Source organism: Populus nigra, chromosome 9 (genome assembly GCF_951802175.1).
Source record: "Populus nigra chromosome 9, ddPopNigr1.1, whole genome shotgun sequence".
Classification (NCBI taxonomy): Eukaryota; Viridiplantae; Streptophyta; class Magnoliopsida; order Malpighiales; family Salicaceae; genus Populus; species Populus nigra.
Window position 1 is genome coordinate 17,367,191 of NC_084860.1, and position 25,892 is coordinate 17,393,082.

The 25,892-nt window shown below is 32.7% G+C and overlaps 3 protein-coding genes across 3 annotated transcripts; all 3 read right to left on the reverse strand.

Annotated features, from left to right (window-relative positions):
* Positions 1-497: 497 nt before the first annotated feature.
* On the reverse strand, positions 498-9,249 carry LOC133703036 (uncharacterized). The gene is made up of 8 exons (XM_062127430.1): positions 9,008-9,249; positions 8,790-8,904; positions 6,528-8,422; positions 4,103-5,721; positions 3,005-3,135; positions 2,025-2,863; positions 1,773-1,885; positions 498-1,122 (listed from the first exon to the last, which is right to left on the reverse strand). The coding sequence occupies exons 1-8, from the start codon at positions 9,065-9,067 to the stop codon at positions 819-821; spliced, it is 5,076 nt and encodes a 1,691-aa protein (XP_061983414.1). The 5' UTR covers positions 9,068-9,249; the 3' UTR covers positions 498-818.
* An 8,636-nt stretch (positions 9,250-17,885) lies between these two features.
* Positions 17,886-21,114, reverse strand: LOC133703032 (dihydroceramide fatty acyl 2-hydroxylase FAH1-like). The gene is made up of 7 exons (XM_062127425.1): positions 20,886-21,114; positions 19,674-19,744; positions 19,451-19,543; positions 19,106-19,302; positions 18,900-19,005; positions 18,527-18,673; positions 17,886-18,250 (listed from the first exon to the last, which is right to left on the reverse strand). Exons 2-7 carry the CDS (start codon positions 19,722-19,724, stop codon positions 18,134-18,136), a joined length of 711 nt encoding a protein of 236 aa, XP_061983409.1. The 5' UTR covers positions 19,725-19,744; positions 20,886-21,114; the 3' UTR covers positions 17,886-18,133.
* A 925-nt stretch (positions 21,115-22,039) lies between these two features.
* Positions 22,040-23,420, reverse strand: LOC133702812 (receptor-like protein 33). Its single transcript, XM_062127126.1, has 2 exons — positions 23,026-23,420; positions 22,040-22,795 (listed from the first exon to the last, which is right to left on the reverse strand). Exons 1-2 carry the CDS (start codon positions 23,293-23,295, stop codon positions 22,511-22,513), a joined length of 555 nt encoding a protein of 184 aa, XP_061983110.1. The 5' UTR covers positions 23,296-23,420; the 3' UTR covers positions 22,040-22,510.
* Between the last annotated feature and the right edge of the window lie 2,472 nt (positions 23,421-25,892).

Sequence of the window (25,892 nt, forward strand, 5' to 3'; positions counted from 1 at the left end):
TTTCAACTACACTACGTCCAAGAAAAGAAAAAAAAGAACAAAGAAGGAGTGAGACTAACCTTGCAGTGGCAGTAATTTCTTGATAAAGCACTTGGGAGCAATGTCACAATTGCTATGCAGAACCCGCACCCAGAGATTCTTGGCCAGGCTATGCCTAGGTCATGTAAGAAGAGACCCTAAACCTTATAACTAAACATTGGCCTTGCAAGCAGCAACATCCTCAATATGAGCATGAATTGTGCTATCGTAACAGGGCAATTGAGGATTTGTACAGGATTATAAAAGCACAGCATGCTCCACTATCACCTGTGCAACTAAGCCAACGAAGTCAACCACTGAGAAAAAAATTTGACGCACAAATGAATTCTTCTTGAAGACCTGTGTTTCATATAGAGTGCCTATGCTCATCTTATATTCTTTCACCTAAAAATGTAAATTGTAAATTGAAATGGTTCGTTAATCAAATCATGCAAGCTGATGCAAAATGCTACAGAAGGTGCTTCAAAAAATTTACGATGTTATTGGAGGTAAGAGACAGGACTCATACAGAAAGGCTTTCACCACGAGCTACATCTCAAAATTTGTGTCGCTAGTTTCTGCCCACTCAGAACTCAAAAAAAGGACAAAACTTATATGGAGAATTCCATCTCAGAGTGGAAAGCCTACTAAAAAAGTGAATCCCGAAAAAATTTCTACATTGTTTTAGTTTTAGCCATATTACAAATTGGTAACCACTCGCTATTGAGAAACTCCCGCATCAAACTTGAAGAGTATTGTTGCAGATGGTAATATGTTCTTATTGCAACTATGCAATTGTCTCAGCTGACATCAGAAGATGGTAAGAGGCTGAGTGACAATGCTTGCTGCTCCTTGGTCAGTGAAGAAAACCAGCTTCTTATATGATCAATGGAAACGGATTGGCGTGACATTGCTGGGAGGCAAGAGTTGCTCTGGATAAGCTTCTCAAAATCAAGAGAAAGTAGACCTAGCAAAGCAGTGGCCAAAGCAATTTGAACAGGAAGAGCCATTCTGATGGTAGCATCCCGTGAAAGAAAACCAGACAATTTACACCTCAAGTTATCTACTCCATTATCTTCATAGCCAAAAGCAGAAACTCCGAGCCTGAATCAACATGGTAGATTAAATCATCCAGTAATTAGTAATGCAACACAAAAATCGAATTTTGTACTGTCCAAGATAAATGAAGAAAATGTCACCAAGTAGGTTTGCTATAAATCCATAACATGAGAAACAAAATTTATTCTGTCCCAAAAGCCAAATATAAATTTTTGGAGTGCTAAATAACGTTATCTAACACAGCTATATATATCAATGAACTTCACATTTCTAACTTCCTCGATGCATATTCATATCATGGTAATGGATCACCCATTAATATTCAAAGGTAAACAGCTTTTCAAGATAAGACAGTAACTAATAATAGGCTAATTGGTTAAAAGCTACCCTGAATTTTTTATCATCAGGATATTAGTACCTAACCTTTTTTTATTCTGATTTAGGTCCTAAGCCTATTTTTTTATCAGCAATGTAGTCCTTCCGTCAACTTCGACAGCAAGTGTGGTCACATGACCATGCAGAAGTATAACAAATATCTCAAAGTTGATGGAAGGACTACATTGCTGGTTCAGGACCTAAATCAGAATAAAAAATGTCGACTAATGTCCTGTGAAACGAAAGTTGATGATAGTTTTTAACCAATTAGCCTAGATAATATATAAACATAAACAAATAACGGATCAAGCTAAACATACCTTCCAAGTTGACCAAGGAGAATAACTACAGCAGCAGCGAAGTTGTCTAACTTAGTTCTTTCTAGCATTTCCAACAGCTCAGGTATAATTTTGCTACAGGTCCACTCCCAGCTCTGCATATAGACAAGAAAGACAGGTGAACATAAGGCTTTGCCACATTTCTTTTCAGGACTATGAATAATTGAGTAGTTTACACAAAAGATGTACACGAATGGAAACACTGATACAAAACCAAAAGGGGAAACCACATACCATATTGCAAGCAAGCAACTCAACCAAAGATAGAAGATCACTGAGGCCACACAAGGTCTCATTCATGATAGAATTTGATCTCGCAGGCATCACACACTTTTTTAAACTACAGGATGTATCACAATTCATATCAAGGGCAGAATGAACCTCTTCTTGATTTAAACTCAGTTTGTCTGTATCCTTACAGCATAGTACATTGGAATTTGACAAGCTGGGTGATTTCATTGGATGATGCATGATTCCAGAAACAGCACAATTCTGAAGCTTTTCCAAGAGCACTGATGTAACAGTATCTATGGAAACAGCATCTGTTGAGAATGGGCATTTAGTACATGGATGGAACATTCCACCCTTGTACCTGGTAAGACTGGAAGCTGCTGAAGCAACTGGTGAATCCCCCCCTTCAAGAAACATTATTGTTGATTTCAACACAGTCATTGTCAAATTGTGCTCCCTCAGGGAGAAAAACTTCTCTCCAGCCAGGTAAGCAAAAATGTGTAGAATAGTAAGTACAAAAACAGTATCACATTTGTGCATCAGCAGAAGACTGTATGAAGCCTGACAAAGAAATCCAATGCAGTCAACTGCTGCACATATTGAAGCTAGTATGATACTTCCAGCCACTAAAAGGTCAGCTGAAGCTGATTTGGAGGCAAATTTTATATTTACACCATCCAGAAGGATGTCTATCATTGAATCGCATCCAGTCAATGATTCAGAAGATAGATCTGCATATATCATCAGTTTCCCATCTAGGAGGAATTCTTCAATGAGGCCAAGCAGTTCATCCAAACAACATACCTCCGCAAACAAGTTTCTTGCCTCAACATCAGAGACAACTGCAATCAAGAAAACACAAGAGTTAGGCTCAACAAAAAACAACCTAGGAGAATAAATACTAGATCATATATTGCAAGGACAATAGAATATTTATAGCATGTCAATATCAGAAGAAAACAAATTGCAACAAATAGACATACCTGCAAATATGTCTTTGGCAAAAGAATCTAAGCAGAAGAGAAAGTCCTGATCCGAAAAGCTTCCAAATTTCCCCCAATTGCAAGCAGAGAAATTCAGCAGCAGCAACGTGAAAAATGTGCAAGCCTTCTCCCTGAAAGATGTAGACAGAAAACAAGGAGAAAAATTCAATGTCATAATCTAACCAAGCCAGTGTTGTCAAGAGGCGCTCGCCTAGGCACTCCAAGCGAGGCGAGGCGAGGCCCCAGCACCTTTATTAGCCTCAGACGTTGGATTTCAATGAGGCGCACCTAGGCGAGCGCCTTGTGAGTGGGTGCAAGGCACTAAGGCTAGCGCCTGCTTGAAGTTCTTCCCTTTCTGTTGGATTTTTCTTTATTTTTTTAATTTGCCACAAGAAACAACTTAGGGGTATTTTTGTGAAAAACAAAGATTAGGGTGCAAAAATTAAAAAAAATCATTAAAGTGGAAGACGAACCGACAATGAAGGACACTTAGAAGAGAAACACCAACCACACTTTCTTTTTTCAACAGTAGGAGGCAAAGAACAACACATTTGTACAGTTAATACTTTAATTTTTTCTAAACAAGTGCATTATAGTTTGAGAGATGAGGATTTGGATTATAATCATGAAATGGAGGATGTGGAGGATTCAAGTGAAGGAGAGGAAAGCATGGATGGAGATGTTTTTGAAGATTAATGAATAATGATGATGATATTTAATTTTGATTTTTAATCTAACAGGCTACTTACTACTATAAATTATCTTATTTTGTTTTAAGGGTGAAAAATATAACTTTATATGACTATGTTATGGTATTTTATATCTTCCTTTGATTTTCTAATGATCTAATCTTAATTGGAAAGATATATATTTTAGATTTATAAAATATAATATAATATAAATTTTTTTTTAATTTATAGCATATTGCCTTAGTTTCACTCAGGCATGCACCTAGCACCCCGGGTATTTTACAGGCTTTCGCCTTTGACAACACTGAACCAAGCACACAATCTCTATTAACTAACTTGGGAATTAAACTCATGTAAAACTCTACAGCGGTGCAGATATGATATGCTTGAATAGAGATGCATTACTTACTTGGGTAAACTGTTCTCTTCCAGTTTTAGAGCACAAAGGATCTTTTGAACCAAACAATCTGCTTGAGTGTCCAAAGAACAGCGAGTCATACAAGTTTGAGTCGCAGATAATACTCTAGACATGCTTATAGTGTCCTTTATATCTGAATGCATCACACAGTATTTAGGAATATTGTTGTGTCTAGAACCAGGTTCGCCTTCAATTGGAAACTTCAGGCCCTCATAACTAGAACTAGGTATATTCAGCATCTCAATCTCCAATCCCGATCCAGGACCTCTGGTCTGACCATCAGAAGCTTTTCCAGCATCAACATCGTTACCAGTGCCACTTCTATTGCCTAATGTATCAAGGGAATCTGCATGGCCTTCATTTTCATGCAGTCCATCAGCACAGGAAATTCCAAAGGAGCAGTCTTTTAATTGTTTGGAACTAATTTCAGCAACAATGACATCTAATCTGAAAGAAGGCACTAGAGATTCCTTTCCACTAGGTAAACTTCCAGGGAAGCTTTCATCAAGCATGGGTTTAAAATTATCCATGTTATCAGATATTTCAGCACTTGAAGACCCTATCTCAGGAAGAATAGGGGACATAGGCATTTTCATTGCTCTCCTGTAACATTCCTCATCTGCAGTGTTATCCAGGTCCAACAATTTCATATAATCCCCATTGACTACTTCCTCAAAACTTACCATACCTTCAAGGCTACTTTCAAAAGAATAACCCAAACCTTCCCTGCATGCCTTTGAGGCTTCCAATAAATTATTGGCAGTAGTGGAGATATATCCACAGGCATTTGCATCTTCATGGACCTCTTTCCCAGCTATTTCAGTCTTCTCCAGCTGATCTATGCCAGATAAACGGTGGACAATTACATTCTCTTCATGAGATATCTTTCTTTTCTTATGAATCCTCCCATGCTTATCATATGAACCACCTTGCAAATTAGGTTCTACATATTTGGCTTCTTCCTTTGGTTTTTCAATTTGCCTGTTTAATATACCATGCAAGGCAGAGAGTTTCTCTTCCATCTGCAGGTGCAGCTTCTTACCCTCCGAATACAAAAGTTCAACAGATTCAACTGCATCAAGGATCCTCCTCTTCCTACCATGTCTATTAACTCTTCCAATCACGTCAAAGCTAGGAGGACTTCTAACACTATTGTCAGCTACCACAGCAAGATTTTCATTGTGCTGTACTTTAGTGACTTCATCAGACATTCCAGAAATTGTTGTCTGCGCCCTAAAGTTATCTTCTACCAAGTTCTTTGATGTGGGAAAAAATGGACCCCTTTCCTGTGAGCCGACCAACTGACCATCAGAAAAAGATGCCGAACTGGAATTTATTGCAGAAGTCTGTAACAGTTTTTGGTTAGAGCCTCCAAGCAGAGACTCCAATTTAGAATCAATACCTGAGATGGAAGCAGCATAGTTCCCACTGGATGGAGAAACCAACGGAACTGTACAGTGAAGTGTTTGCGTGGGAGGTTCAGAGACAGCCAAAGCCAAGCAACTAGGCTTCAGAAGTTCACTTTCATTATTAGAATACATCTGACATTGTTCTTCTGCACACAGTTTTCTGTTCAACTTTGACCTTTGCATGGTTCCGTGGTTTCCAAACTGCCAAGATCATCAAACAATCCAGTTAGCAAACTACTAGCCGAGGCTTGTGCAGATTTTAATTACATAGAATGGAACAAATGTATTAGAAACAACAATGAATGCACAAGCAAAGACAAAATAACACTGATTCAAGTTCTCAAGTCCAATGATATAAATATAATTATTAAAATAAAAATTGGAATAATTACTAAACTAAACATTTGAAATGCTAATCAATGTGCTGCAACAGCCATGAAAAGATGCATAATTATTCACTCAAAACATCGAATAAACATGGGAGACACCATGCTTTTTTTCAGCTGATAAAAATTCAAATCTAATACATAGTGCCCACCACGGTTTTATAGCTAGCACTAACACTCCCACATGAGAAACAAAGTGAATGTTACAAAATGATCGAGAATGAATGTATTCTGTGTGAACTAAATAAATAAGAAGGGGAAGGAAAGCAGAGAAAGAGAGAGGAAGAACTCAAGTTTCCTATTCAAAGAGTGAGGAAAGAAGATTCTAACGTATATGACAATTCCAATACATATTGTTCAATTGTAAATCATATCGACCACAGCAATCATAAACTTCAATAAAAAGATAGTATTGAGAGAAAATGTCTTTAAAGGGGCATCAGGTAACCAAGCACATCTAAGAAAAATCAAACAGAAGCCAAGTATAGTAACAAATGCCAAATCCTGTTTGCTAAATTTCAAAAATAAATTGCATTGCCACCATCATAAAAACAAGTGTCTTGTATTCCAAATTAAAAGTTCAAAAGAATAAGTTGTAAGTGATTCAAAAGCAAGATTGACCTTTTCCATTTTCTCTGTACCTCCATCGCTGGATGAGAAATATCTATCCAGTACATCAAGGCGAAACAACATTTGACCAACATCAAGCTTCAAGCGAGCTAGTTCTTGCTGAAGAAAACTATTCCGGTTTTTTTCCATCTTAGCCACTACTTTGGCATGCTTTAATCGCATCTTTTCTAGCTTCACTTGCTTTTCCAAGAACTTCAGTTTTGTCTTTTCCACATTCATAACTTTGTCAGGTAAAACTGAAGAAGCCACAACAACTTTTTTGGAGGATTGGAGTTCCTGTATCTGCTTCTGCAATTCTTCAATCTTTATTTTATCTTCATCAAGCTGCCGAGACAGCTGATCAGCACGGGATTTTTCTTCTGCTGCTATCTTCCTATTCATTTTTGAAAGGTTTCTTAGCTTTTCTGCTTTCACCATCTCTGAATCTGCACGTTTTTTCTCAGTAATAGCTTTTCGCTTCTCAATATCTAACCTTTTGGTTGCTTCCTTGTTATTTAAGAACTCCAAAACCAGCTTTGATTGATCTGAATTGTTCTTCAAATTTTCCAATGAATCCCTAATTGTGGCATCTTCACCATTCGTGATTTCATCATGTTGATCATCAAAAGTCCCACCCATACTTTTGGACTGTATGAATCCATTTATCCCCTTCTCCAGTTCCTTAATCTTTATTCTAGCATCTTCCAACTGCCGAGAAAGATTATCACCACGAGACTTTTCCTCTATGACCTTCCTTCCATTTGTTTCAGCAAGTTTCCTTTGCTCCTTTGCTTTAGTGACCTCTGAATCAGCACGTTTTCTCTCTTTCATCACCTTAGCTTTTTCTGCTTCTAACATTTTGTTTGCATCTTCAAGCTTCAGAGTCTCAGCAACCAATTTTGATTTTGACTCAGCAGCTTCTTTTTTTAAAGACTCTAACTGACGCTGATATTCCTCAGCCTTCTGTGGTTTCTCAATTCTTTTTCTCGCATCTTCCAACTGCTTGCAAATATTTTCAGTGTGAGATTTCTCTTCCATGAGCTTCTTCCAGTTTGCTTCTGCAAGCTTTCTATGCACCTCTGCTTTTGCCAGCTCTGAATCAGCATGCTTTTTCTCTTTTGTCACCTTGAGTTTTTCTGCTTCAAGCTTCTTGTTTGCCTCTTCAAACTTCAAAGTTTCAGAAGCCAACTTAGATTTTGCCAGCTCAGCTTCTTTCGTCAATGTCTCCAACTGAAGCCGATATTCCTCAGCCTTCTTCCACTCACTACTAGCATGCTTCCTCTCTTCATCGGCCTTAGCCTTTTCAGTTTTCACTTGTTGCCATGCTTCAGCAGCTCTCTTCCTCTCCACCTCAGCCTTCTTCTTTTCAGATTCCGCCCTTGTCTTCTCTCTCTCATGAAGCTCCTTGAGCCTACTGATTTCCTTCTCCCCTTTAGAAACTTGATCTTGAAGAAGCTTAACCTCCCCATTTTTGTCTTCATCGACCATACTTCCCTTCTGCAGTAAGGATGATATTTCAGACTTAAGGGCAGAAATCTCATTTTCCAAAGAGACTCTCAAAGCCGCTTCTTTCTCTTTCCCCTCTTTCTCAGCTTTTACATGCTTCCATGCATCAGCAGCACTCTTCTTTTCCACTTCAGCATTCTTCTTTTCAGAATCTGCTCTTAGTTTCTCTCTCTCAAGAAGCTCCTTAAGCCTACTGATTTCCTTCTCTCCTTTAAAAACCTGATCTTGAAGCAGCTTAACCTCTGTATTTTCAACTTCTGGAAATGCATTTCCCTTCTGATGTAAGGTGGATACTTCAGACTGGAGGGCAGAAATCTCTTTCTCCAATTTAACTCTCAAAGCCGCTTCTTTTTCTCTCCCCTCTTTTGCAGCTTCCACCTTCGCTCTCTCTTCCTCACAAGCTGCAAAAACAAACTAATTTAAATTTCTATACCACATGCAAAAAAGTATACCTGCATAGGAGGTAGTACAATACAATATCAAATAAAAGTAGCTTCCAACATGGCTTTTCCTAATCATTCATTCGAACATCACGCATCTTCTACACAAATTAACAAACTTGGCATTATCATCAGTACTAAATAACAAGTGAGATAGATATATTCAACCAAATAGAAAAATGGACTATCAAAATTTCAACTTCAAACCAAAAGCCAACCCAACAAATCAACGTTATAACAAGATCATCTAATCTGTTTTTTTTTTTTTCAAAAAGAAAATCCAACAAAAAAAAACTCCATTAATTCTTTTTCAAAAAACAAGTTTTACCTTTATTGAGACTAACATTCTCAGCTTGAAACTTATCAGCTTGTTCAGTCAAAAGCTTAACTGCTTGCCTCAAACACTTCCTTCCTTCTTCCAACTTTCCGCACTTCTCTTTCCACTAAATTCAAAAAAAAAACCCATAAAACATTAATCATCAGAAACCAGAAAAACCAGGAAAAAAACCATATTATGATATCAAATCCTACAAAACAATAACTTACCACTTTGCAGCATGGATTATTCACTGTGGCTTCCTTCTTTACTGAAACATCAGCAGCCATGGTACTTCAAGAAAAATCAAACGCTAATTCATGAGGCATTGCTAGTTGGATTATTAATAAATAAAGGGTCTTGATTTGATTTTGATTTAGAGTGATAAATCAGAGAGGAGAGAAAAACCCTAAAAATGGACGAGAAAAGAAAAAACCCTAGTAGTTTAAGAAAAACAAGAGGGAAAAAATAAGAAACCTAATTGGATACGGATACGGGACGAAATGGGCCGACTCTTGCTCTCAAATGGAAATTAGAACCGACATTTGGGCTTTTCTTTTTGCTTCTTTATTTTTGTTTCTGATATTCGATCCTGGACACATAATTGTAAAAGTCGATTTAGGAACCGTTTGGAAAACGGTACAATTCGAGTTTTTAAAAATTTTATTTTTTATTTAAAATTAATATTAATATTTTTTTAGTATTTTTATATTATTTTCATGCGCTAATATTAAAATTAATTTTTTAAAAATAAAAAAATATTTTTTTAATATATTTTTTTATTACAACTATATTATTAAACATATAGAGGCAGATGGGGGCAAAACTCAAGTTATTATTCAAAAAAATAAAATTAAAAAGTTGAGGTTTATGTTTTGAAAATAAAATGAATTTGATCGAGTAAATTAAATTTTTTTATTATTATTATTTTAAAACTTGAATTATTCAAATCTTGAATTAACTAAATCACGAGTATAAACAAGTTTTTATTTATGTATGAATCAAGATATCTTTACTTCACATGTGTGTGATAGGTAGAGAGATTTTATGTGACTCCAAAAGCAATTATTAATAATATTATATGATTTAATTTTAAAGAGAGATATAATAACAATACAATAATAGAAGGAAAATCCTAGTTAACAGAAACAATAAAACCCATAAGCTAACCATTGTAGAAAACAGTGTGTATATAAACAAAATAAAAAAAATAAAAACTATTCATTGTGACAGTTAAAATACAATTTTATTCTTTGAAAAAAAAATTAGGGTGTTTTGGTTTTGATATTGGTTTGGTATTTTCAAATATTCAATTGATCATTAAAGAATTGTCTAACGTTATTTTTATTTTTCTAACTTTTTAACAGTTAAATTACTTATTCACCCCATGATTAAAAAATTATTGAAATGTTGGTCAAGTGTATGTTTGTTTTTTTTGTGTTTTACAAAACAATAAAATAACTTTTTTTCCACTAGAATCGAAAAAAAATTAAGGCAAGTGTTTAGGTGCGATTTCATCTTTTTAAATGGGTTTTTTTTTGTTAATTCTAGAATCATGAAGGGTATTTTAAACTTTTTGCACTTAGTAATTAATTTTCAAATCATGAAGTTGTAGGGGCATAGGCATCACACATCAACAAGTAAAAGGCATTCATGTTTTTTGGACGGCGCATGTGGCTTAATTACCAAAATGTTTGCTCTGACATGTCTTTAGCAGCACCACCCCACTCTTTTCCTCCTGGTGTGGCGTGAGACGGCAAATGATGGGTGGTTTATTACTGGTGGTATAACACCTACCTTCCATAACACATGAAATCCAGTAATCATAATAATATGACTCTTTTAGAGAAAAAAATTATAAAATATTCACCTTGAAACGTTATCATATTTGTATTTTCATATGGAAGGAGTCTACCGAAATTTCGATAGAGTTTCCTTTATATTTATAACGTACCAAGTTATAGACTAATTCATAATAACCATTTAGCTTTGTTCTACTACATGTGATGGTCTAACACATATATACAACAAAAAAAAAAATTACATGAATAAATAATTTACTATTACTAAAGGTCATCCTCGATTCATTATGAAAAACATAAATGATTTAATAAGTACAAATAATTATCTTATCTTTCTATAAACCACTTTCTTGATAATCCATTTCCTATATTGAGTTTACCAACCTACCATCTAGTTATCTCCACCTTCAAAACCTTTTCCATATTTTAATTCCTTACATACTCCTATATCCTGATATGAATTTCCATATAATACTTCATTATACATCATTAAGTTTCATTTAATAAAGGAAGCAACATACCAACTTTCTTTTCATGTCTTCACATAATCTCTCCATTCTCATACCCTTCACTACTAAATCGTCTTCTCATACACTCCTCTTCAACACCATAATTTCTTTCTCAATTAACACATAGCCAAACATAATATTTCTACATATATATAATCATCATTAATTCAACCATTATCATCTCTAACTAAGCCTTTCTTCAATATAAATTCCTTATAATCACTTAATACCATTAAAATATATACATAATATTGTAAGAATTTAGATACTGAATTAAATATTAAGGTGCAATAGCACCTACCTAAATCTCCAATTAAGCGTGCTCCTCCAGCTACTGAGGATGTTGCTCCAGAAACTCCTCCTAACCCAAGGAAAATATCACGATTAACATTTCATTCATTTCATTTCATGATATACCCAAAAAGTCTTTTAAAATTAACTTATAATTTCAAAGTCATATTCAGCATTTCCCTTTTTTTATTCCTGAATATATTTATATAGAAATTTCCTTCTATTCTAGTTTTCCGCTCTTTTCATAGAACTACTCAAGAATTAAATTACATACCAACTCATCACTAAAATCTTTTCCTACACCTATTCTTTATTTTCAATCATAAAGCCTTTTTTCCATTTCTTTTCTTTTCCAATTCTTTTCTTTACTTCTAGCATAGTCTAAAATCCAAATTATATTCCATATATTACATAACCAAACACACTCATTAATACATTTCCTCTAATCTTTCCTTTCTTCACTCACATTACTAGAATTCCAATATATTAGTTAACCTTGATATTATATATATATATATATATATATATATATATATATATATATATATATCATTTCATTCCAAACCTTATTCATATATCATATTTTTTACACTAATGACCATATTTACTAACATTTCATTTCTTTTAGATTAACCGGCCATGTAAAGAGCTTTTCCCACTAAAGTAATTAATTTCTTTCTTTCTTTCTTTCTTAACATCAATTGACATTCATAATACTTATTTTAACATCTTTATAAATCAATTGACAAAAACCTCAAAATTCACATATAAACTCTAATGACATAATCTTAACAAATTCAATCACAATTAATCAAATTCATATTAATCAACTCAATTAAGTTTAGAACATCTTATAAGTCATTCAATTTACATTCATAATACTCATTTTAACATTTCTAACAATCAATTGATAAAAACCCCAAAATTCATAAATAAACCCTAATGACATAATTCTAACAAATTCAATATTCATATTAATCAACCTAATTAAGTTTAGAATATCCTCCAAAAGCTAGCCAAATTGAAATTGCTCCAAGCTTTCCTCTTCTTCCCTCACTTTCCTTATCTTCTCTCACTAAACTCTACTTTCTCTTAATTTCCTATCTTAATCACAAGTGTATAAGTGTTTAAAATCATTAAATCTCACAAACCTCCTCACAAATCCATGATCTCCTTTGTTTTTTTTTTCCTATTATCTAACTAAGAAAGATGAATAATTTTCATTCCTAAACATTTCTTAAGTTTCGGCCAAGCCTATTTATAGTCAATAAATTTTAAAAATTCCCTTTATGTCCTTGCCTCACACCTTTAATTTTTCACGGGTGATTTTTCCCGGGTCTTGACGCCGGTTTATACCAAACTTAAAACTGGTGAATTCAAATTTCATTAAATTACGTGTTACTATTATTTATTTATTTTTATTTTCTTTCATATAATTTTTATTCTCATTTTAGTCTTTTTTTATTTTCCGGTATTTTTCAAGTTTCCATTTTTTAAACTCGGTATAGAAACTTTTCTATCCAAATTTCTCAACCCAAAACCATTCCTCTAAGGTAAATATAAATTTGACATGCACGGTGTAATATTTAATTCATTATCCTTGTAGGTTTACATTTATATCATAATATTTACACCAGTGTGTATATAAAAATAATTTTCCCGAATAATATAAAAAAAACCAATACCACCCCCATTAAGGTAAATATTCATTTTACTATGTCTGACAAATATGTATTTCTCATTCATTCCATGCAGATTTATTCAGGGGTTTAACAGGTGGTCGTTTCTTTTTTTTTTCCTTATATTCTCTCTCTTCCAAAGAAAATGCAGGTTTGTCCTCTTTCTTTTTTGTTTCTTTTTTTACTTCAGTTTTTACATTTTTAATTGCTTATTTTCATCCTTAGCCCTTTAAGAAAAGTTTTTTATGTTTTCAATTTAGTCCTTAAATTACAATTTATCATATATTAGTTTTTCAATCTGCACCTTATTCTTTTGATTTCTAATTTTTTTATTGACTCTCTTATTAAAGTTTTATTAGTTTTCAATTTCATCCTTCAATCAAAGTTTATGTTTTTTTTAATTTAGCCCTTATTCTTTTGATTTATTTCTCCTTTTGTTAAAGTTTTTTTTTTCAATTTAACCTTCCAATTTAAATTTTTTGATGCCCTCTAATTCATTTTTTATTTCGATCTTCACCCTCATTCTTCTAATTATAGGTTTTTATGTGATTACTTTTTCTCTAGTTTTATCATTCGACATTTGATTTATCTGGGATTGGGCTTCATAATTTTTGTATTTGCCATGCTTCCAATCTAATAACATGAGCCACAAATTTAAAGAGTTAATATAGTTAGGGATCATTTTTTCCTCATCTTTTTTTATGATTTTTTATATATAAAAAAATAGTTTTGTGATTATCTTCAAAAGCCAGATGGAATAAATGATGAGTTATTTACACATTCAATTTGAACATAATTAACAAAAACTAAAACATGTGGTGTTTGTATTGACATAAAATCATTGTTCACTATCTCACAAATCAGTGTGGATTAGAGTAGTGATATTTTTTAAAATTTTGAATTTGATTCTCGACCTTTGTCATTGCATAATTGAGTCATTTTGAGCCCAAATTGGCACTGAATTGCATGTTTTTTAAAGGAGGGAGAGTTGAATTGAAACAATGAGGACTAAAGTGAAAAACACAAGTAACATAAACGTGACTTTCAAATTTATTTGTAAAGTACATTTTAGTTGCTCAACTTTTTTTTTTTTGCTATAAGGTGATCAGTCCTTTTAATTTTTTTAAAATACATTTTGATACCAAACTTTATTTTTTTATTTTTCAGATCATTTTTCATAATGGGAGAGAGAGGAGCCACCAAATTCCAGAGAAGAGAGAGAAAACTCTTTGTTGGTGATGATTTCGACCACTTTACAAGTAAAATTAGTGTCAACAAGTTTCACGAGGTGAGAAGTCTTATGGTGGTTGTTCTAAGCCTTAACGTAGCTTAAAAAGTTAGTTTTAGATCAAGGATGCAATTTTTTTCTAGTTTGATTTGGTGGTTCGGACTGTTTTTGGGTTTAATAGGTTGATAAGTTGGTTTTCTTGGTGTTTTAAGGGTATTTGTATAGTGTTTTTGTGGTTAAAATGGATTGAAAACCGGTTTTTTATGTAAAAAACATGTAGGCGTGATTTTCTAGCCACCACGGTGGTGGTCGGAATCTAAGTTGGCAAATGACACATTGTCTGCAAGAATGGGCGATATGTTGTTTGCCTATTCATTTTTTTTCAAACAATATAAGGCCAATGATCTGTTGTCTGCCCTTTTTAAAAAAAATAATTAGTAGGCCAGGCATGCAAGCCTAGGTTTCAAGGCTTACATGCATGAGCTTTTTCTTTTTTTATACTTTTTTCCAATCAATAATTGTTTCCATCTTTTTTTAAAATATTTTTTAAGTTTGTTTTTTAATTAATAACCATTGTATGTTTTTTTTTTTGCTTATTTAGCTTTGTTTAAATATAAATTATTTTTAATTATATTCGGTGCTTTAATATTTCATGAGATTAATATAATTCATTTGTAATATTTTTTATATATATTTATATAAATTAATTTTTTTATTTTTTATGATATTTTTAATATGTGCAACCTTACTTAATATTTCTTTCCTTTTATTTTATCAATAAATTTTATATGTATGTGAATTTATATTACAAATTGGTTTTAACAAACAAATTCATCAAACTTAACCAAGTAAATGACCCATGTGATGCTATTAAATATCTTGATTTATATTTATATTTTAATTTTCACAATTTTGTTTTTATTTATCATCAATTTTTTTTATCGAATTATCTCAACCTCATGATCTAGGATGCACGACATACATGTAATCTTGACATATATCATGTTCAAGTCATGGATTTCACGTGTTAACTAAACTTCACCAAAGCAATTTTTTTTTCATCTTTTTTATTGTTGTTGCCACATTTTTTTATCATATTATCAAAATAATCAAAGTTTAACTCGATTATCAAATTTATCTCACTTCTTTAAAAACACGATCATCTCCTAAATTGTTTTTTAGTTAAAAAAATTTGATCCAGCCTGCGGCATCGCACATGCCAGAAATCTAGTTTCAACCTATTTTTTGTAGAAACATAACACATGTCAATATTTAACTAGCTAACAGTTGATGGACTTACTTTATTTAGTCTAAAACTAGTTCTTAGACTGCGCTATGATGCGGTTTAGAGCAAAGAAAATTTAAAGCACAAAAAAACTATCCAGGTATTAGTAATGTGTCTTCTAAAAAAATAGAATTTAACCATGAATTAAATAATTTTTTTATCTAATATTGAGATGGAAAAACATTTTAAATACCTAGGTTAACATGGGTTGATCTTGAAAAAAACAAATTGAAAAGCTCAATCCTGAATTAACTCAATGTTGTAGAACAAAATCGGTAAAAAACAATAGCATTTACTTTAAAACAAAACTAAGTGAACTTAAGTCAACAAAGCAAACTTGCAATTCAAGTCATGCACGTCATCCGATTCAATAAAATTTTTATCTCAGAAATTATTTTTGATTTAATTATATAACAATAAATTGCATGATAATTTTTTTTTATCACATGATAATTTTTTTGTATCAAATATTTATTTTAGAAGTAAAAAAACCATGATAGAAATATGGTGACGTGATAGTAAAAGTACTTTATTGATAACAAATGATGAAATTGCATTTTTTGTTTAAATTGAGGGATAGTAAAAACATTAAACTAAAAAAAGGAAAAACAAACAATAGTTCGGATACTACAAATTAACCCATTAAATATGCAACCCGGTTTATGGGCTCGATCGGGTTCAACAATTTGTTTAACCCAAACATAAAAAAACAAACAAAAAAAAACCCAAAAGGAGCTCAGACGCGTGGGCTTGGGCATTTTGAAAAAAAAAAAAACAGATTAGGCGCTCGGGCCTTGAAGCCCAACTCATGTGCTTAGGTTTGTCTTTATTTTTTTTTAGTTTTTTAAAAGGACAGACGTCATATTTTTTTAAAAAAAAGAAGAGAGCAAACAACGCATCGTCTGCTTTTGCAGAATCCAACGACCAGAGATTGCTAGAAAAATAGGGCTTCAGTTTTATTGGTTTAAAAACTCATATTGACTCAAAATACCTAGAAAACACCAAAAACACCTTGATAAACTTATCTATGGCCTGAAAAAAACTAAAAAATAGCTTTAAAAAATCAAAATCAGCCCGAACCCAAAAACATTCTCTTAGTTGGATTTGCCTCATCGAGCAAGGAAAAAAAAATACCTAGGTAAAACTACACTTATGAAATGGAACCCATTGACATTGATTTCAACCTTTTGGTGGTCAGAATCATCGTTGACAACCATTTTCTCTTTTAAAACCAGAATTCATTATACTCTCTCTCTCCTCTAACCAAAAAATAAGTGAAAAATAATGAAAATAAAATTTTGTACCAAAATTAAATTTTAAACAACTAAAAGGACCAATCACCTATAAACCTAAAAAGATGAGAAATGAAAATTAATTTTTTATATAAAATTCTAACCCTTTTCAAATCACTTATAAATTTTGAACAACTAAAAGGAACAACCACCAATCATCTATTTTATCTGTTATTGTTACTTCGATACTCTAACTTTAAATCTAACCATTCCTTTCCAAAAAACATATATAATTGGTACTACTTTGAGTTTAAAAAAGTTAAATTTTGCTAAAGAAAAGTTCAAGAACTAAATTTAATTTTTTTTTACTATTATAATCTATAATAATTTGTGACAGGATAACTACAACACTTTTATCGCAAGAGTTAGTTTTTGTTAATGCTCTAATTCATATGATAAAAAGGTTAATTGTAGCCTTTTATATATATATATATATATATATGCAGGAAGATTTATCTAACTAAATTAATATAATACAATAGCAAAAGACAATATGATACAATAGTCGCTGTAATCTTTCCATGTGTCGTTCAATTTATCTTGTTATATTTCAATGTCTTCAAAGTTTTTTTATCTTTCCTATCCATTTAATAATTTTTTTTCCGGATATCACAAGTTATAAATGTTATATTTCTTTTTTAATTGTAATATTACACCAATATTTTTAATTTACTATGCTAATTTTAAAATTAAAATCCATTAAAAAAAACAAAAAAAAATTAAACTAGAAAAAATAAAATTCTTGTGCAAATATAGGAAAACAAAACTATACTCCTTTTTTTAGATCATATTTACTTTTACATTTCAAAAACACTTTCGAAAAATTAAATTAAATTAAATTTTTTTTATTTTAAATTAATATTTTTAAATTATTTTCATACATTAATATCAAAAATAATTTTTAAAAAATAATAAAAAATATCATTTTAATATATTTTTATATAAAAAATACTTTAAAAAATTTTTATATTCCCAAGTAAAAGTGGGCGAGGATAACTAAAAGCATTATTGACACAGGGAAATTTTCCCTCACAAACAAATAATAAATAAACCAAGCTTAATTTACACACAACTTCCCATAGGGAAAAGGGGACCGAAAAGATTTATAATGCTCATATCAATTATAAAACCCTGGCAGAAAACACTTGGATTAACATAGTTTAAATCAATGGATAGCTGATGAATGAATTTAAGGAACAAGGAAAAATGAATTTTGGACCTTCCACCCTGACCCTTGCTAGATTGACTACTAGGCTTCCAATTAAATTATCTATATTTTCTTTGCCACTTTTAATGGAGGAAGTGTTCCAAACACTCTGTCCCACAATGATGAAGTGATTCCAAAGCCCTTATCTTGCACCCGGAAGTGATGATTCATGTGATATTTCTGCAAAACACAGACACGCCCTTTATTAGAATTGACGAAACTAATAACATTAGAAAACAATCACAGCAAAAGCTTTAAATCACACTGACAAATTTTGAGATCAATGATCATGCAATACTACATCCGGTTACAAATCTCCTAGGAACTAAAGGCATTTATTTATGAGGCTGACTGTAACCATTTAGAATTAATAATAAGATTACTGTAGTGATTCTAAAAGATTATATGATTGGTAATTAAAGAAGGAAAAGCAAATGGATGCTGTGCTGCTCTTACCTTGAGATTTTTTGGTACATCATTTGCAGGCTGACCATGGTGCAGGTAGTAATGAGTGCAGTCGTATATCACATAGCCCAGTAAACCACCTCCAAAAAGAGCAGGAGTAGTTGAAGGAGTAGAAAACAACTTGACCATGTTCCAGAACTGGCCACGACAAATTTACCATAAAAACCAATATGATTATGTATGTAGAGCAGCTTTTATGCATAAAAACAATACAAACAACTTAACGTGTTAAAAAAGAACAGAATCCAATTGATAAAATTTTGGGAAAAATCCTGAATGTAAACATTTGAAAATATTAAAGTGTTCAACAATCAAACACATTTTTTATCAACTATATGACATGATAAAGCCACAATACACATACCGGCACCAAGAGAATAGCTGTTGCTGCTGGAGGAAAAACAAGGCGGAGACCATCCATAGGGTGCTTATGATGACAACCATGAAGAAGATAATGCATTGTGTTCCCCCTAAAGCAAGTTCAAGTTATCAGAGGACTATTCTAAAATAACATAACTTTAAAGAAAGTAATAACTTCATTGCATGAGTGCGAATAGAGAGAGGACTGACCAATAGCTTTTTGTTTTTATATGGAAAAGGAAGCGATGCAAGGTGTATTCGAGCAATGTCCAAATGAAAACACCACCAACCACAATTAAGGCCACCTCGGGAAGTGTATGGCCCATCCTTACAGATTTTAAGACAAAATAGCATATAACAGGCAGCCAAATAGATGGAATTGCCCACCAAACTGTGCGTGTCAAGGACTGTTCCAGGTATAAGTGTCAAAGATGCAGTCATTTATTCTCAAAAAATGCATTCAAACATGACAATTCTGATTAGCATATATATGCACAGATGATCTGTGATCATGTGGGAGATTGAGATCCTATGTATGAGACAAAGCAGCAATACCTCCATAAAATCACTCTCAAAAAACCGAGGGCCTTCCCTGCTTACAATAGGCTGGTGGACCCATTCTTCATAAGCTTCTCCTAGATGGCCAACCTGCAATAAAATCTCAAGAATTTCTAATCGCTAACAGAATTAACAATGACAATATGAATGATGAAGCAAGCTGAAAAGTGCTTTGAAAAAGAAGCTACCCTATGACTGAATTAAAAAATCAATGATGTACCTGGAAGACAAGGGGCTTATCTAGATCGACAGTGAATTCCTGTGCGACCATCTTGACACTTAGTTGTGTAGCTGAAGACATATAGGCAAAAAATAAGGAACAGGTTCAATAGGCAAATTATACAGGAAACATAACATAGAACAATACATTCTAGAATATAATTTCTGCAAAATATTTTAAGCAAAAAGTCTTTGGCACAGGGGCCTGCTACTCTATACCTATCAAACATAACATAGGCAAAAATATTAATGTTTCCATCAAATATTGTATATTCAACACATTAAGCCATTGAATTGTATATTACCCCAGGGGCCTGCTACTCCATACCTATCAAATTTCAACTTCAAATTCGCAATGTAATCACTTGCATACAATCCTTCAAAGAAATTAAACTTTATCAAATGTAAAAAACTTGTGGAGCATGATATAGCTTAACTTCAAAATTAAATCTCCAAAATTCCAATCACCATCGTCAACCATGTATGATGTTATGACTTGCATCAATTACTCCTACTACAAGGGAAAAACATTATTCAATTCAAAGGTCCCACATCCCAGTCAATTCAAGCCTAAAAAACCAAAATTGTTCCGCCCTGATTCCTGATAACAGACATTCAAACTCACATTCCGCCTACAAATGAGCCTTATAATTCAAGATTGGAACTTTCTTTAATAAATCTCTTGAAAGCGTTTTTATACACAGGCATATATACATGTGGATGGGACCATGAACACTTTCACATCTCGATTAAAGTAAATTATCAACCTTGGTTAAAATATATATAAAAAATCAAAACACAGTAATTTCTTCCCTTTTACCACATTTTCTCAGGAAACAAACAGAAAATCTTCACCATTAATCAACAAACCAACAATGCAACACTCAGCACAAATTCTAGATCAAAAAATCAACCACACAATTCATAAAAACGCAATCTTTCTTTCAATTCTCATTCAAAATTCAAAAGTGCAACCAGATTTCCTCGGTGACCAAACAGGAAAAAAAAACCCAAAATGCACCTATTACCCAAATCCAATTTCAACCACACATTCCATGAAAAAGAACCCACAAATTTTCTGCATAAAAAATCCAAAGTTTCAAACACAAAAAAGAAAACTAAGATCCAAAAATGAATAATTAAAAAAAAAACAAAAAGATACAAACTTGAAAGAGAAAAGAAGCAATGCAGGTCGGATCTAGAATCAACAAACCTTAATCGTTAATGGGTTTCTTCCTTTCTTCTCTTTGAACAACAAAAAACCACCACAACCAGACCAAAGCTGTGGTGTTTTTGTTTTTGTCTGTCTGTGTTTGTGTTTTGCAGGAAGAAAATGAGAGAAAAAGGTGGTGGTGGCAGTGAGAAAGAAGTAGAGATTGGAGAAATCTGGACCGTTGAATTTATTATGGGACTCACGTTGGATTCTAAATGTTTCCAGCCTGGAAATTTACGGGGAAAAAAAATCGATTCAAACTTTCCAAGGCCTTTTCTAGCTGCTTGCCTGGCCAAGTCTAAGAATATGGTTACTGTATTTTATAATTTTAAAGTAATATCTTGATATATGTGTTAATTGTTCTATATATATATATATATATATATATATATATATATAATCTGGGTTGTTCGGACCAGCTTATATGCACCATAACTAATTTCTAAATTTACTGAATACTCTGCAAATCTACGAAACAAGTAAAATACCACAAGAACAACAGACGTACACTGAGGGTTGAATCCAGAAGACAAAAGCAGGAAATTCTTGCCAAAACCACTCAGCCAGAAGCCTCAATGCGTTATATGATATAATAGTTGTTAATTGGTATACAAATTGAGATATTAATAAATAAATAAATAAAATATAACCATCGATAAATTGACTTGTTTACAAAATTAAAATATAATTTCAAAATTGTTAATATGTTTTACAGTAAAAAAATTTACATGGAAGTTGTGATATAATTATTTTTATAATAATAAAAATATAATTTAATTAAAATATTAAAATATATATATTTTTTAAAAATATTAAAATGAAAATATATTAGGTTTACTTAAATTTACAAGGATGAACTCAGATTTACATGAGACCTAGTAGAAAACAATAAAAAAAATTGTCAATTATAAGGATGATATGGCTACTAATTAATAAGCACTTGAGCTGTTGTTTTTCCTTTCCTTTCCTTTCCTTTTTTTGTTAAAGATTAAAAGAAAAGGTTGTTGTAATGTCTATCAGAGTATGAATTGGTTTTAGGTGGATGACAATTTTTGCTGTCATCCACTTGCTATATTTATACTCTCAATTCAAGTTCTTTTCCATTTAATCTGTATTGGTTTTAGGATTGTCTGCATATTTTAAAACTCGATCACTTGATAAATAATTTTCCATTTTTTATTCATATTCAAGTAGGGAATTTACAACAAGAAGCAACACAAAAGCCTGGAAATATTTTACAACTGAACTAGAACTAGACTAGATAAACAGAGAACCTAACATTGAAATATGTAGTACAGTGTATCATTAGGCATAGAAAGGATCGTGGAGGCTGCTTCCTCCATGTCAGAAAATGAAATCCATCTGACATTTGCAAGCTCAGTTTCTATGTCTCCTTATGTGCTTTGGCCTTCTTTGTTGCCTGATTCGAAAAGTCCTCATGAACCAATCATGTTTTCTTTTCGTTAAAATGTGTCCTATAGCTACTCCAATGACAAATCCACTTCCATAACCAATCAGAACAAATTTCCAGTCAAGTCCCAAAAGTTCATCTCCTGTAGCCGGAGCCGGAGCCGGAGTAGGTAAGGCCTTGAGACTTCCACATCTCTTTGACAATGGCTCTCCGCTCAGTCCTGAATTGCCATCAAATGAATCTTCTGAAATGTATTGAATTGGTTTCCTCGTGGTATTGGCCCAGTAAGATGATTATGAGATGCATTGAAGAACTGAAGGAAGGTTAGCTGCACAAGTTGCTTAGGGATGTTCCCAGAAAGCTTGTTTTGAGACAAGTCCAGTGCTTCGAGCTTCGCTAGATTCCCAATGGATGACGGGATGAAACCAGAGAAGATATTGTTGGAAAGGTTGAGTAACCGAAGGCCCTTCAGATTCCCAATGTGTTCGGGTATCTCAGATCAGGCAATTTAAGTGTCAAAAACCTTTTAGAATATACATTATAGTGGGAAAACAGGGAAAGGTAAGTTAATTTGGACAACTTTTGAAATTTCTGATGGAATTTCTCCAACAAATAGGGAGTGGGAGAGTTCGAGAGCGGTTAGCTCAGAAAGATTACCTAATGCAGACGGTATTTGAGAACTACCGAAGTCATTATTGGCGAGGTTGAGCTTTTGAAGTTGAACTAGGCCGAAGAGACTACTGTTGGAGTCAATGGAACCACAGAGACAACTAGCGTTGAGTCAAGTTCAATCACATGACCAGTATCCTCATCGCACTCGACACCATCCCATAAGCAACAGTCACTACCATTTCCGTCGAGCTTCGAGGACTGAACCTTTGGATAAGCAAAAGGGAATTTGGTAGCAGATCGGCTAATAATAAAGCTTTCCTTGAATTGCAACAGGGCAGAGCGCTCTTCGCTATGGCATGCGGGGTGCCCTGATGAATAGGCGAGCATGATTATACAGTGTTATGTGCTCAGAAGATGGTTGTCGGTACTGAAGAAAGTAATTTCAATTTCATATTTATGGCACAACATTTCAGGTAGGGGCATTTCCTTAGAGCATAAGCAACTTCTAGTCAAGTCATCGACCTGCATCCTAGGATCGATTCCAGCTTGCCGGTGTCAGAAGGTCTAGTGAAAGTGTCACTGTCACGTTATTGAACATTTTCTGTTTTGTGGTCGGAATTTCCACGCCAAATACTGTTTTGTGACGACTCCTAAGTACCAACTTTCTGCTTTGTCGTAAACTCCAAGAACATTTATTGACAGGTAGCTAGTCATAAAAAAACGACGACTTTGATGCCTAGTTAATTCAAAAACTGAAATTGAGTGCATGAAATCCGCGCCGCGGATCATACAAAATGAAAGTTCTTCTCAAGTTAGAGAAAATCCAACCTTTGAACAGTAGAAAGAGCTTTGGCTAAGCAAAGCATGCAGAGGGAAAAAGGTTTTCATTTGTACAGCTACTGTTAATCCATGCTCTTATCGGCTAAAAACTTATTTCTAATAAAATTTATACATTTTGCATAAAAAAACGTACATGTGTTAAAATATTTGTATTTTAAATATTTAAATCTTTTATTTATTACTTTCTAATAATTTATACCTAGATTATTGGTAAACTTAGTCACTTGTTAACCAAGTATGAAGTATGCAATATTTGATCATATTTAATTCATGATATATACATCAAGCTTTTAAGAATATTTCAATTAATATATATTTACATTCATTGACGTTTTGATTATACCATTGTCATTTTTAGAAAATTTACAGTGAATTTTTTTAACACACTATGTTTCTGTTTGAGACAATAATAATTTATCAGATGTTCTAAAAATTTTAATTTTAATATAACATCAGCAACACCTAAGATTTTCATATTACCCTTTAACGACTAACACATTGGTTGTTTAATATAGACCTCTTTGTCAAGGCTACCATTTAAAAAATTTATTTTTATATTTATTTGATGTATTTCAAGTTTATTCATAATTGTGATGGTTATTAATGTCCTTATAAAATTCACGTGTCAAAATAGTCCACACCTTTTTGTTGTTTGAATCCTTTGAAAATAAATTTTATCTTATATTTTTTAGTAGTTTCATTAGTTTTAATCTTTTCTTGAATATCCATTTATGATTACTTTGGGGTAAAATACCCACTAGTTTTCATCTTTAATTTCTTGAAGTTTCCATTCAATCGGCTACATGCTGGTGAGAATGTCTGTGGCAAAAGCCTGCAGGCCTTGAGATTCAGACTCTGAATGATGTAGCTAGCTAGTCTGCTATGCCGTTTTTAAGCTTAAAAATTACTGAACCTTGGAGCACCAACAATTAGGGAGAATTATCAATTGATTTTCCTCATTGAGCCAATCAAGGAACACCGGAGCAAGTCTTCAGGAAACTGATTGTTGAGCAGGTAAATAAATTTGGGAGGTTGCCATTGGTGTGCATATTCTTGAAAAGATGTTGTGCTTCCCTAAGGCTGCCTAACAAGCACAAGCCGTGAATAAGAGTGTTGCAACTAACAATGCTCGGAGTTAAGCCTTTGACGAATCAAACATGCTTTTAAAACGTACGCAAAAACAAACAGAGATTAAGAGAAACAAGACCTCATTCCAAACAGAAAAAAATTATATCCTGACAGAGTAATTAAGCTTCAGTACTTCAAAATAACCTCAAACAGAAAACATTATAATGGCGTGCACACACATGCACATTGTAATGTCAAGAATCACCGGTTGCACCTCTTGAAATGCTTTTCTAATCAATGAATCGGTTTTCTTCTTAAGCTCTTCGTGACCTGAAAATCTTGATCATTAACAAAATTAATAAAATAATGTAGTAAACATTTTGATACCAAGATTATAGAAGAAATCTCTTCATGTCATGAATCCCTTCTATTTTTGAAAAACTCGCCCTCAAGGTATAGCTATCAGAATTGAACTCAATTACTTTAAAGAAAAAGAGACTTTGAATATAACATTGTCATCCATTTACTCATGAGATAGTTGTTCCAAATATCTCAAATCTAATTTCAGCAAAGATATAATTATGTAGAATTTATGAATCTAAACAAGACTTATCGAGACCTAAAAAAGCCTAACATGAAACCATCTTTTAAGATAATAACAACTTTAGTTAACGTCTTCACTATTAGCCAATTTGATAATTTTATAATTTCGATAAGTTTGGTTTGGATAACACATCCACACTTAAGTCTTCTTTGATACCAATTTCAGCCTCCTAAACAATTCCAACAACTTGTTTTAGTTTTTTTTATAGTACTTCAAGACCTTAAGAATCATTAAGTGAAACTAATTTAGAAACATTTACAACTAGAGGAGTATTTGCAATAGTATCATTGCTGTTTTTGTCCATCAAAAGGCCAACTTACTCTGATATCGATTAACGTGATGAATAATATAAATAAAACTATATATGTTAAATTTGAATGTTCATAAAATAAACTAGATATATGTATGTTAGTTCCAGACCTAAAATTATTTATAGGAAATGATTTCTAATTAAAACTTACCTAACTAATAG